The sequence below is a fragment of the Dipodomys spectabilis genome, unplaced genomic scaffold, assembly GCF_019054845.1.
Source record: "Dipodomys spectabilis isolate Male_0828 unplaced genomic scaffold, ASM1905484v1 ptg000158l, whole genome shotgun sequence".
Classification (NCBI taxonomy): domain Eukaryota; kingdom Metazoa; phylum Chordata; class Mammalia; order Rodentia; family Heteromyidae; genus Dipodomys; species Dipodomys spectabilis.
The window spans coordinates 6,006,783-6,020,292 of NW_024870835.1; the positions used below are offsets into that span (position 1 = coordinate 6,006,783).

The 13,510-nt window shown below is 33.4% G+C and overlaps 1 protein-coding gene across 5 annotated transcripts in view; it reads right to left on the reverse strand.

The window, feature by feature from the left end:
• The window catches only part of Cntln (centlein), a 199,069-nt gene that overhangs the window by 14,513 nt on the left and 171,046 nt on the right, over positions 1 to 13,510 (reverse strand). For all 5 annotated transcript variants that reach the window (XM_042692951.1, XM_042692950.1, XM_042692948.1 and 2 more), the window contains 5 exons: positions 11,225 to 11,322; positions 9,685 to 9,811; positions 8,671 to 8,808; positions 7,905 to 8,090; positions 3,156 to 3,341 (listed from right to left, as the gene is read on the reverse strand). In XM_042692951.1, the coding sequence (XP_042548885.1) occupies positions 3,156 to 3,341; positions 7,905 to 8,090; positions 8,671 to 8,808; positions 9,685 to 9,811; positions 11,225 to 11,322 (735 nt within the window). The remainder of the gene's footprint in view (positions 1 to 3,155; positions 3,342 to 7,904; positions 8,091 to 8,670; positions 8,809 to 9,684; positions 9,812 to 11,224; positions 11,323 to 13,510) is intronic.

The window sequence follows — 13,510 nt, forward strand, 5'->3', positions numbered from 1 at the left end:
CAAGTGTACCATTTCTTCACACACCAATGAGTCCTCTAACTTTTTGAGAAATAACAACAGACCCTGTTCTAAGTTATTTAAACTTAAATGAGATAAGTTATCCTAATGTATTCATTCAAAGGGGGTGCTTTTTCCCAAACTTTTCACCCCAGAGAGGACATCTAAAATGCCAAATAAAGACAGTAGTTGTAAATTCCCAAATATGCACATATATACATGTGTGTATATACACATACATGAGAGATTTTGCTAGATTTGTTTATGATAAAACCCCCAGACAATGATAAAATTCTGAATCCTAATTTTTGTTGTTTTTTATTATTAATCAAGAAAATTTAAATTAAATATCTGTAATAAAGTACAGTTAACATTCTGGCTAAAGGTATTCCTATCACCCATGTGTTTTATATTTGATACTACCTTTAATAATGGTCTTGGATTTGAAAGTTCAGAATTTTATAGTCACAAACATTGTGGTATAACTGCTAATAGTGGAAAACATAATTCATTAGTCATTTATAGGATGTTAAATAATACTTGAAGAATTCCTTTGACTCTTTTCAAATAATTGTTGGCAGTTAAAAGATGTTACAGACTGTTCTACTACAGAGTATCTTTTAGGAGCTGACAGAGTGTGTGGTGGGAGGAGTCTCATACAAACATGTAAGTGTGCCAGGTGCTCACACCTGTAATCCTAGCTACTCAGGAGGCTGAGATCTGAGGATCGAGGTTCAAAGCCAGCACGGGTAGGAAAGTCTGTGAAACTCTTATCTCTAATAAACCACCAGAAAACTGGAAGTGGCGCTGTAGCTCAAGTGGTAGAGCGCTAGCCTTGAGCTGAAGAGCTGAGGGATAGTGCTCAGGCCCAGAGTTCAAGCCCCACGACCAACCAAAAAAAAAAAAAAAACAACAAAAAACAAAAAAAAATGTAAGTGTATCATTTCTTCACCAAGAAAATATTTATTTGGATGTTCTGGGCAACATTATTTCTTTAATCTTTCCAAGCAATAAAAGAATTTAATATTCATGTTAGAGTTCAAAGGCATCACAGAACAAGATTAAACATCTTCCACAGGTTTCAAATAATACTGTGCATAGAAGAGATTCTCTGTTTATATTGTAGTTATCCTATGTTAAAATTACATACTAAAATGAAGACCTATGCCTTTATGCATATAATTCATCTTCCAGAGTATTTTTCTCAATTTGAAACAATATTTTAATTTTTGCCAGTTCTGGGGCTTGAACTCAGGGCCTGGCACTGTCCCTGAACTTCCTTTGCTTAAGGCTCTCATGTGAGCCACAGCACCACTTTCAGATTTTTCTGTTTATTTGGTGCTGAGGAATTGAACCCAGAGCTTCATGCATGGTAGGCAAGCACTCTACCACTAAGCCACATTCCCAGATCCACAATAAATGTTTTTAACAGATAATTTTGAAGAAATATATTGCTAAAAATAATTTTGGAGTTGGGCACTAGGGGCACACGCCTGTAATCCTAGCTAATCAGGAGGCTGAGATTTGAGGATCCTGGTTCAAAGCCAGCCCTGGCAGGAAAATCTATGAGAGTCTTATTTACAATAAACCACTAGAAAACCAGAAGTGGTGCTGTGGCTCATGTGGTAGAGTGCTCGCCTTGAAGAGCACAGGGTCAGTACCCAAGCCCAGAGTTTAAGCCCCATGACTGACAATAATAATTTGGGGTTCAGCTAGAAAAGTCAATTTTTTTAAAAACACACATATGAGATTTTTAAAAAATCAAATCAACAGTGATTCTGCTTACCTGAATCCATTCAAATTGGCATGATTACAGTGTCATGCCAGGTACTACTAGTTCTCGCATATAATACTTAGGAGACTGAAGACTGAAGTTTGAAGCTAACCTGGGCAAAAAAGTATGAGATTACCTCTCCAAAGGAGTCATAGCACCAGTAATTACCTCAGTGAGCAAGTCAAGCAAGTGAGAGGCCTTGCATTCAACTCCTACCCTACATAAGAGAAAAACAACAACAAAAATAATGGCTTCAGAGCCAGGTGCATGGTGCATGCATATAATTACAACTGCTCTGGAGATGGAAATAGGAGGATGGTGGTCTGAGGTTGGATGAAACAAAAGGCATGAGATCCTATTGGAAAAAAATACTGTAAGGAAAAAAGGGCTGGGGCATGACTCAAGTGATAAAGAGTACTTGCCTCTACTCAAGTACAAAACCTTGAGTTAAACTCCTCGTACTCAAATAACCAAATAAATACATGAATACATAAATATATAAATAAATGGGAATAAATAGTAGCTTCAATGAGAGGCTGAGGTAAGAAAATCTTGATTCCAGGAGTTCAAGTCCATTCTAGCAAGATACTGCAGACCTGTTTGAATTTAAAAACAAAACTAAAGAATACGGCTTACAAAATAGAATTAATCAAATTAAAGAAATGGGAGAAGGCAGCTATGCTCACCACTATACTACCAACACTAACAAGGATTTCTTACAAAAGGTTCACAAAGGTTCAAAAGTTATGGGCATATGATCATATAAAATTATGTTTATTGAAATGAACTCCAAGAAATGGAAACAAGAGTCTTTTTGTTATTTGGTTTCTTTTTTTTTTTTCATCCTTTGACGCTGTTTTTGATTTCTGTACCTTTTGTCTTATACTTAAGTTTACCTGATTTGGGGAGAGCAAGGGGTAGCAGAGACATGGTGGGACAAAGGGTAAACAAATGCAGGAGTGATGCTCACTAGACACTACATTGAAAACGAACTATCCAACTTGTGGGGGAGGGGTCTGGAGGGAAAAACTGGGAGAAAATAATGGAAGAGGTGCCATTGTTCAAAAAGAAATGTACTTATTACTTTATGTAACTATAACCCCTCTGCACACCACCTTTACAATAACAATTAAAAAAAGAAAGTTGAGGAAATTGACATAAGTAACAATTCAAGAGGTTACAAATATAGGCTTATTTTTTGACTACATAGTTACATTTCTCTAAAGGTGTTTTGAGTTAATTAGTGCTCAATGTATATCTTTCATTGCCACCTTAACAATTTTTCCTTCATGAATATAATGTTAAAATTGAAATCCTACAAATTATGAAGCAAAAGAAGTATATACTTGCGAAGCCTTTACTATAAATACTTAAATGAATTTACCATTTCATCTTCTGTGTCCAATATTTCCTCTAGGTCTGAACGTGAAATATTCAGGATCGAAGCTGCCAGTGTCTGAGCTTTATGGGTTGAGGTTTTAGAAGTATTTCTGTTTCTCTGCATTTTTTCAGTCTCTCTGATTTGTCGTCTTATTGCATGGACATCATTTTGTAACTCTTTGACCAAAGCCTATAACATGTTGGAAAGGACATAGGCTCATATGAAAGTCATAATGGAGGCAAAGCATAAGAATATAAAGATACCAGAACATTTTAATACCCCAGAATCATTTTATAACATAAAATTGTTACAAACAGATCTTGATTTTATGCATAAGTTCTTTGAATGATCTATATTTCTCTCTTTGTTTCCATATTTACTATTATTAATTATTTCTACAAGTGGATTATTTTGACAGGTCATATATGTATTTTGATTTACCATTCACCTCCTCCCATCACTTTCCCTCCTCCACCATTTTTCCCAGATCAAATCTTAACCAACTTCATTGTTTTTTTTTTTTTTTTGCACACAAGCATATTTTTGCTACACTCACCCTCCTTCACCCTCTCTGTTGACATACAACACAGACACTCATGTACACACAAGTTCTCTGCAGAATGAATTCTGATGGTAAAAAAAAGTGTTCATATAGAAATGGTATGTACCTCTTAATACAAATAAGTTAAAGCACAGTTCTTTCCTTCAGTTTTCAGTCTGATCAGAAAACTATGTATCTAGACCATTCTTAGAACAGACACTAAGGTATATTAAAATTGACTCCTCAAGATTTTTATTTTTTTGGTGCTAGTAGGGTTTGAAGTCAGGGCCTTGGACTTGCCAGGCAGATGCTCTATCATTTTAGCCACATCTCCAGTCCATTTTACTTTAGTTTTAAGACTGGGTATTCCATGTTCTGCCCTGGGCCAGTCAGACAGCAGAATCCCCTTGTCTATGTTTCCTGTGTAGCTGGGAACACAAACATGCACCACCTGCCCAACTGTATTATTGAGAAGGGATCTTGCTAACTTTTGGCCTAGCCTGGCCTTGAAGCATACTCCTCTGTATCTCCTCTTCTTTTTTAAAAATTATTTTTTATTGTAAAGATATTGTACAGACTCATTACCTTACTCATGTAACTATAACCCCTCTGTACAGTATCTTCACAATAAAATATATATTAAAAATTTTTAGAAAATTAAAAAAAGATACTGTACAGAGAGGTTACAGTTACATGAGTAATGAGTACATTTCCTATCCCATGCATTGTTACCCCTCCTTTGTTTTTCCCCTACTATACCTTCCCTCTCCACCTCCCCAACTCCTCCCTCCACCTTCTCAAGTTATAAAGTTCATTTTCAATATAGTGTCTTATATGTCTCATTGTTACAATCGGTCAACTGTATCCTTATGTCAGTATTTTGTTATTTCCCTTCCCCTCCTCAAATTAGAAAAATGAATATATAAGGCACCGAAATCAAATACAGTGACAACTTATAGTAGCTATGTTTATAAGTCTGAGCCACTATACCCAGCTCCTTAAGAATTTAATGAACCTATTATGCCCCAGTTCTATAAGTAAAACAACTGACAATGTCTCTGTCCCACAAACTATTTTCTCTTTAAAGGGAAATATCCCCCCTTCATACAAACTATACTTCAGCCAGTTTGATCATGTATATATGCATATGGCCCTATGTGTATTTTACTATATGTTTATATATATATATATATATTTTTTTTTTTTAACCTAACTTCCACATAAGAAAGGAAATATGTGCTCATGGTCTCTCTGAGCCTGGCTGGCTTTACTCAAAGTAATTTTTTCCAATTTCATCCATTTTCCTGAAAATTACACAATATTATTCTTCTTGAGAGTTGGGTAAAATTCCATTGTATGTGTATGTGCATACATTTGTATATATGTATGTGTGTATATATATATATGTATTGTGTATATATATATATATGCGTGTATGTGAATATATACAGCATGTGTGTATACACATATGCACACAGATGCTTACACATTTTCTTTATATTGGTTGTAGGATAGGTGGGCTATGGTGACATGTAGCAATGGACATAGGTGTGCAAGTGTCTATTGTATGGTGACTTGCAATCTTTTGGATCAACATCTCCAACATTGCAGTTGTACTTTTAGTTTTTGTTTTGTTTTGTTTGCTGGTCCTGGGGTTTGAACTCAGGGCCTGGGTATTGTCCTTGAGCCTCTTTGTGCTCAAGGCTAGCATCTACAACTTGAGATATAGCACCACTTCCAGCTTTTTATAGTAATTTATTGGAGATAAAATCTTACAAGGACTTTTCTGCCAGGGCTGGCTTTAAACCTCAATCCTCAGATCTCAGCCTCTTAAGCAGCTAGGATTACACGTGCCCAGTTTATTTTTAGGTTTTTAAGGGATGGATCTCCATATTGCTTTCCACCATAGTTCCACTAATTTACAGCCAACAGTGTAAGAGGGTTCCTTTTCCCTCTCATTCTCACTAGCAGTTTTTATTCTTGATGATGGGCATGTAAATTGGAGTGAGATAGAAGCTCACTGTGTTTTTATTTGCATTTCTTTTTTGGCTAGGTATATTGAGCATTTCTTCAGGTATTTATTGGCTATTTTTATTTCTTATATCTATTTAGCTCCTTTGTCCTTGGGCTATTTTTAACAATAGCATCACTGTTATAGGCTTCAATTTTTAGGGGAGTGAGAGGGGAGGGGAATGAAGAATGTTCTTTTAATATATGACATAATATTATGAAAGCAGTTGTCACTTATATACAAACTCCAAGCAAGGAATTTTATTATTTGTAAATAAATACCTAAGGAAAATACAAACATACTATATGTTGAACAGAATAACCTCTCTACTGGAAGCTTAAGACATGTTCAACTACCAACATATCAAGAGAAAGAAAATAAAAACAGCTGATTTGAGATAACTAGCATACTAAAAATGCAATATAATTTTAATTCAACATATTGCTTCAGAAAAATCTAATGTCTGGGTCAAATGATGGGGTCATTTGTGAATGAATAGAGTAAGTAGTGGTGTAAATTTATGCTCTAAGGAAGATTTATAGTTTTACTTCCAAAACCACACATCAGTTACTATGAAATGACTTTTTTTTTTTTTTTGCCAGTCCTGCAAGCACTCTACCACTTGAGCCACAGTGCCACTTCCAGTTTTCTGATGGTTTATTGGAGATAAGAGTTTCACAGCTTTTCTTGCCTGGCCTAGCTTTGAACCGCTATCCTCAGATCTCAGCCTCCTCAGTAGCTAGGATTACAGGTGTGAGTCACTCGTGCCAACTATCCCTGAGCTTCTTTTGCTCAAGGCAAGAGCTCTGCCACTTGAGCCATACTGCTACTTCTAGCTTTTTCTAAGTACTTGATTGAGATAAGAGTTTCACAGAGTTTCCTGCCTGGGCTTGCTTCAAACTGAAATCCTCAGATCTCAGCCTCCTGATTAGATATGATTGCAGGCATGAGCCATTGGCACCTGTCTGAAATGACAATTTTTAATAGTGCCTATCTTCTGAAGGACAAAGCAGTGCAAGAAGCTCAATCTGGGAGGGAAAACTAGGAGAGAGCGAGGGGAGGGGTGGCATTGTCCAAAAAAATATTCTTTACTTGACTTATGTAACTCTAAGCACTTTGTCTATCCATTTTATAATAAGAATAAAATATTAAATTTAAAAAAGATCAATCTCATCAGACTGCAAAGAAGAGAATACTATGAAATGGGGGGGGGGGGGAGGAAAGGGAGAAATAAAGGAGTAGCTTTCCCACTATAAAATGTCTTAGTTCTTTCTTATAAAGGCCAAGAAAACTGCCACTAAACTTTCACACTCAATGAAAATTTTAATTAGAGATCATAATTTTGTGCCTTTCCTTTGCAAGACACTATGGTATATACTGTGGAGATAAGTATTAATAAAATATTGTCCTAGTTTATAAGGACCTCAACATGATCTATCTAGTGGAAATAAAATTACTTACCAACCATATTACACAGAAGAATAAAAGGTATTAACTAGAATAAGCAAATTGCAGTGGAACCAAAAGGTACAGAAAGATCAAGGACTCCAATCCTTAGTACCTTTGAATCTAAAGCCTTATCTCCTCAGCTTCTCCAGAGGCCTAAGGGAAAATTATTGCTGGCAATATGGGGTGAAACTGCAAATCAACAGCAAAGTACATATCTGCCTTTCCTCTAGCATTCACAGCTTTGCTGGTTCTCTGTGCACCCAATTTCTATGCCTTTCTAGAGTTGCTTTTTTAGTTAATTTCTAGATGACATACTTTTGCCATTCCTAATCTACAATCATCAATCTTCTCTTTGTCTTGTTAACAATTTATCACTCCTATATATAGTCTATGTCTTAACAGATTTTAGACTGGACTTCAAATGTCTTTGGGCTTTACTGAACAAGTTCTATTTGTTCTTATTCCTTGGGTGATTTTCAAAATGAGGACAGAGTGATAATAACTCAATTCTTTAATCTCAAATCTATATCTACTGTTTGACTATTATAGTTATTAAGCTGATATTAAAAGATACATAGTAATAGTGAAGGCAATCTCAAAATTCAAACTATAAAAATATTTTATAGAGAATTGTGAATGTTATGACCCAGAGAGAAGGGTGAGGAAGACAGAAAGAAATCATCTGAAGCAGACTGTAGCATATTCTGTATGAAGTAAAGTGCAAGTAAAGTAAATCACATTTAATTCATACCTTCACAAATATGGTAAACTCTTTCACTTTCTCATTGGCTAGCAGCAATTTCTTCTGTGCACCTTCTAGGGCCTGCTCACTTTGCAGTGCTAATCCCTGCAGCTGTTTAGATGCTGCTGTCTCAATTTCTGCCATTGCAGATTCAGTCTCGTTTATTTTTGATGCTAGGAGAGTAAGCTTGAAATCCTGTAAGAAATCAGTAAACATAATATTAAAAAACTGTGTGCACAGATTTGGAAGAATTGAGTTAATTATAAGACGGGGAAAGGGTTTTATTACTCTACATATGTATTTATTTTTATTTGGAGAAAAACAGTAATTATTTTTATTTTTGCTAATACAGCACTATAACTAATTCTTTTTTTTTTTTTGGGGGGGGGGGGGGGGAGTCCGGTCGTGGGCCTGAACTCTGGGCCTGGGCGCTGTCCCTCAGCTCTTCAGCTCAAGGCTAGCACTCTACCACTTGAGGCACAGCACCACTTCCAGCTTTTTTTCTTTTTGCTTATGTGGTGCTGAGGAATCGAACCCAGGGCCTCATGCATGCAAGGCAAGCACTCTACTACTGAGCTACCTTCCCAGCCCTATAACTAATTCTTATTAGTATAACTAATTATTCTTGGCATTTCTTGTAAAATGTAATGTTTCTTGTGGTTATGTGAAACTTTATAGTAGCTCATAGAGTTTGGGGACAAAAAGTAACAATGTCAAAAGCAGAAAAGAAATTGTTATATTCCATGTTTTAGATAATCATATCTAAAAAATATACCTTTTTTTCTAACTCCTCTTTAGTTTTCTGATACATCTGTTCATACTGTGACTTCTCTTTGACTGCAACATTAAGTCTTTGCTTTAGTGAATCAATTGATATCTTCTTATTGGAACATTCTTCAGTTAATGTCTTTACCTATAGTAAAATTATAAAAGTAACTTATTGGTAAAGGCATTATAACAGTATCAACTCACATAATGAAACTAACAAGTGCCAAGTTAATGATAAAAACCACAGAAATGAAAAATATGTACATAAAAATAATAGCATTTATTCATTATTTTGAATAGAAAAGATTTTCAATAAAATGCAACATACAAAAATTATAAAACTATCTCTGAAATTACTATAGAAGTTAAAGAATTAGAAAATGTTAAAGAATAAAACTGAAAAAAACTGACAGGATTGATAGGTAGGTACTATCATTTACATTAAATTCATGCAAATTTTTTGCTTGAAATCCATTTGAGCTAATAGTTAGACTTTAGTGAATGCCAAAGCACAGGCTACTTTATGAGTTTAACAAATGCCAACTTTTTCATTTTATAAACAAAAACTTTCTACTTGTGAACATTACACAATTATTTTAAATGTATGTTCTTTCCACATATAAAGAATTAAATATGTAGAAGAAAAAGGACACTTTTTACAGAATAATTAATGGTTATTGTTGTTAATAGTTCTATTGGTATATAAACATGATTCTAGTATTATACACTATAGCCTTAAATAACACAAAATACTAACCAAAATGCAATCATATACAAAAGGAATAATAAAGATTTTGAAAATTAAATGTATCTTCTTATGGGGCAGCTACAAATAAAAACAATGTGTGGCTATATTGTATATGGGACTTTAGAGTCTTGAATTTTAAGACAAAATGTATCATCAGAGAAAATAGTATTTTAATAACGGTGTATCATATAATTTTATTAGTATTGGATATCTGAGTTAAGAAAGTACACAGAGTAGGTAATTTTCTACTGTCAACGAACATAAAAGTTTTACCTTTTTTTCAAGATTTTCTAATATTTCACTATAACTCTCATGGTTTTCTGAATTCACTTTCTGTCGAAATTTCAAATCCTCTATCAAATGTCTTTTCATAGTTATATCTCTCTCCATGCGAGACATCCTTGAAAGTAAAAAGAAATATTTTTTTGTCAAGAGAATAGAAAATATTCTTAATAATTCCTTATCTTACAGAGTATGTCCAGTGTTATACCTACTATTAGCTGTCAGTGTTATCTGATTTTAGTGAAATTATAAATTAGTAAAATAAACTGCACTGAGTAAAATGACCTGAATTTGACATGATCATAGTCTCATATGTATTCATTAAAGCACAGATTATTGAAACTCATAAAAGTACAAAGATTATTGAAACTCATAAAAGCAGAACTGTTGTATTTACATTACATTTTGCCTGCTTAGAAAAACTGAGGTGATATTTATATAATCAAAACCATAACAATGTTAAAAACAATCCTATAATTTAATAAACAAGTTAAAATCTTGTCTATGCAATTAAAATTAGACATGATATCCTCTAGTTTAAAATAATTTAAGACGGGATTCACGTATCAGTTTAGGTTAAGATAGTAAAATATTAAGGATGATAGATGAAGTACTTGTACTATTATTGTTGCTATAATAAGGGTAATAATAGCTAAATTTTACTGGATGCTTATATGCTAGTCACTCTTGTAAATGCTTTATACATATTAATTCATCTATTGCTCCTAAAACCTAATAACTTAAAGCAAGGCACATAACTATTAGGTAGAAGAGCCACAATTTTAAGTGTTTCTCTGGAGCACCCACTGTTAAACAAAAAGCAAGTTCATCTCTTGAGAAATAAATTTTAATATATTCTCAGAAAAAACATTAACCAATCTTTTTGTCTAATAGTTTGTCCAAACCTTAATATAGTCTCAGTTAAAAGTATTAATCAATAGTTTTATCTCATAGTTTGTCTAGGTGGTTTTTACCTATAATGTGATATATAGGTAAATATATGAAACTCATATAATGGTGCCTGAAATTCTATATAAACATGTTATAATTTTATAAGAAATTTAGACTTCCTTCTTTAAATGATAAATACAAAAGAATTTCTTACTATTTTAAATATGAACAAAATATTCCCTTTTCCATATTAGTTTTATAACCTTAACTCATTAAACTCAGTGGAAATATCAATGTTGGTCACATAATTGACACATTTTAAAGTTTTTCTATTCAGTCTTGAAGCTATTAATTTATACTTACTCAAGTCAAATGATTAATAAGAGAAATCTAACTTTAAATATTCTTACCTTAATTAAAAATAGTAACCTGATTGTCACAACAGTGACACAGTAATCATATTTACGTGTAGTATTGTTTAAAATTCCATTTTATGTAGGATTGAACATGAACTCAGTAAAATCTCATTATAAGTGATTGGCATTGTTTCTTGGGGTGCAATGCTTAATCGATTTGACTGCCAGATTTAACTACCACTAGGTGGCACCAAATACAATGGAGAGAAATATGAAAAACATACTTTTCATGCATTTCCTTTATGTGTTCTTCTTTTGCTAGGAGTTCAAATTTCAGAGACTTCGTATTTGATGACTGTTTAGTGAGTTCATTAGTTGCATTCTAGATTAAAAACATATAAATTTCAAAATACCTTTTAATCTTGATATAAAACAAAAGAAATGCTATTTTAAGAAAAAGAAATATAATTACGGCAAAAAAAATGAACATTTTCTATTTTATATACTCAGAAATAATGTAGCCAATACAAAAATTTTTATAGTGGAATTGTATCAAATTACAGTTGCATAGTACATACTCCAAATATACTTTTCGGAAATCTGAATGGTTTTAACAAAATGTAAGTATATGAGTAATTAAAAATCTTAATGGCCCAGTAAGATTCATCCTACAATGAATGCTAGATTTACAAATAAACTACAATTAACTGCCTATGATATCAAATAATTTGCTGCTCCTTCCATCAAGCGGCAAATTCCCTTTCTCACCCTCTCTGAATCTAGTCTGGTCTGGGATTTACTTTCACTGAAAAAAATGTGGCAAAAAAGACATCATGTAAGTTTCAAATCCTGGACCTTAAAGCATTGTGATTTACCTTTTGCATTCATGGAATGCTTTGCTGAGATCACCTTGCAGTGAAAACGACTGAAAGAAATGTCATGAGGAATAGTACTAGCAGACAATTAGCAGCCATGTGAATGAGAGCCATTTTGGACCTTACAGTCAGGTAAAGATTCTCTTGGTTTAGAAGAATGCAGACATCTGAGAGAACTCAGAAGAAAATAGCAAAAGAAATAATAATATAAATAATAAATTGCTGTTATTGCTTTAAGTTATGATATTTTAGGATAGTTTATAGCAAACAACAGATGAGTGATAGAGAATTATATGAATACTAAGCACTTCATCATTTGAACCTATTAACAGCACTAATTAAGTATTTATACGTAATTACTATATTTGGAAAAAGCACTTTGTGGTATTTATTGTCTGCACCACATAGAAGCCAGAGGTAACTATAATGTTAAATACCTGACTTTCAACTTTGATTCAAGTTCCAGTTAAAGTTATGCATATATATATTTATATATATGTATATATAATCTGTAAGTTATTGTTTGATCTCTGGCCATAAAAGAAATGCAAATCAAAACATTGAGACCTAGTTAGAATGGCAATTATCAAGTAGTAACAGACGCTGGCGAGGATGTAGCCAAAGGGGAACACTGTTAGTGGGAATGTAAATTTGTTCAATCATTCTGGAAAACAGTATGGAGGTTTCTTAGAAGACTGGCATTTTTCCAATTGACCACAAACCAGACCACACTCAAGCTACCAGCACTACCATGTTCATTGCAGCAGTGTCTCATAGACAAGATATGGAATCAGTCTAGATGTCCCTCAGTGAATCAATAGATAAAGAAAATGTGGTATATATGCACAATAGAATTCTATGCTTTAATCAGAAAAGAATGATATTGCCCTATTCATAAGAATATGGAAAGACTTGGAAAAATTTACATTAAGCAAAGTAAGACAGATCCCAAGAAACATAGGTTGCATGGTTTTCCTCATTTATAGTAATTAGAATGTACCTATAAATCTATTAATAAACACAATGTATGGTAAAAGAAAAAAATTAACCTTGGACATGATAAATTGAACAGGACTCTAAACATTCACAGTGAGACCGAAGGAGGATATTCTTAGGAGAGGATCACAAAGACTCAATAGCTATGTGTCTATGATCATATAAATGATGTTTATTGAAATGAACTCTGAGAAATAGAACCAAAGGGTTTTTTTGTTATTTTACCCCTCCCACCCTTTTTGCTGCTGTTTTTTTATTTCTGTACTTTTTGCATTGTATGTAAATTTATCTATTGTAGGGAGGGTAAGGGGGAGCACAGAAATGGTGGGATAAAACATGAACAAATATAGCAGAGGTACTCATTAAACTCTAAGCTGAAAAGGAATTACACAAATTGTGGGGGAAGGGAGTCTGAAGTAAAAAACTGGGAGAAAATGAGGGAAGAGGTGACAATATTCAGAAAGAAATGTACTCATTACCTCACCTACGTAACTGTAACCACTCTGTACATCACCTTTGCAATAAAAGACAATAAAGATACTGTTTGCATACATTAATGCATTTGTTAGCTTTAACAAGCATTAAACTAACATACATAGAATAAAACATAACTCAATATAGTTAAAGAAATTATTTCACTAATCTTTCTATACTATAAGGAGTATTGTGAATTTCTTTAGCATAATATTTAATTGTGCT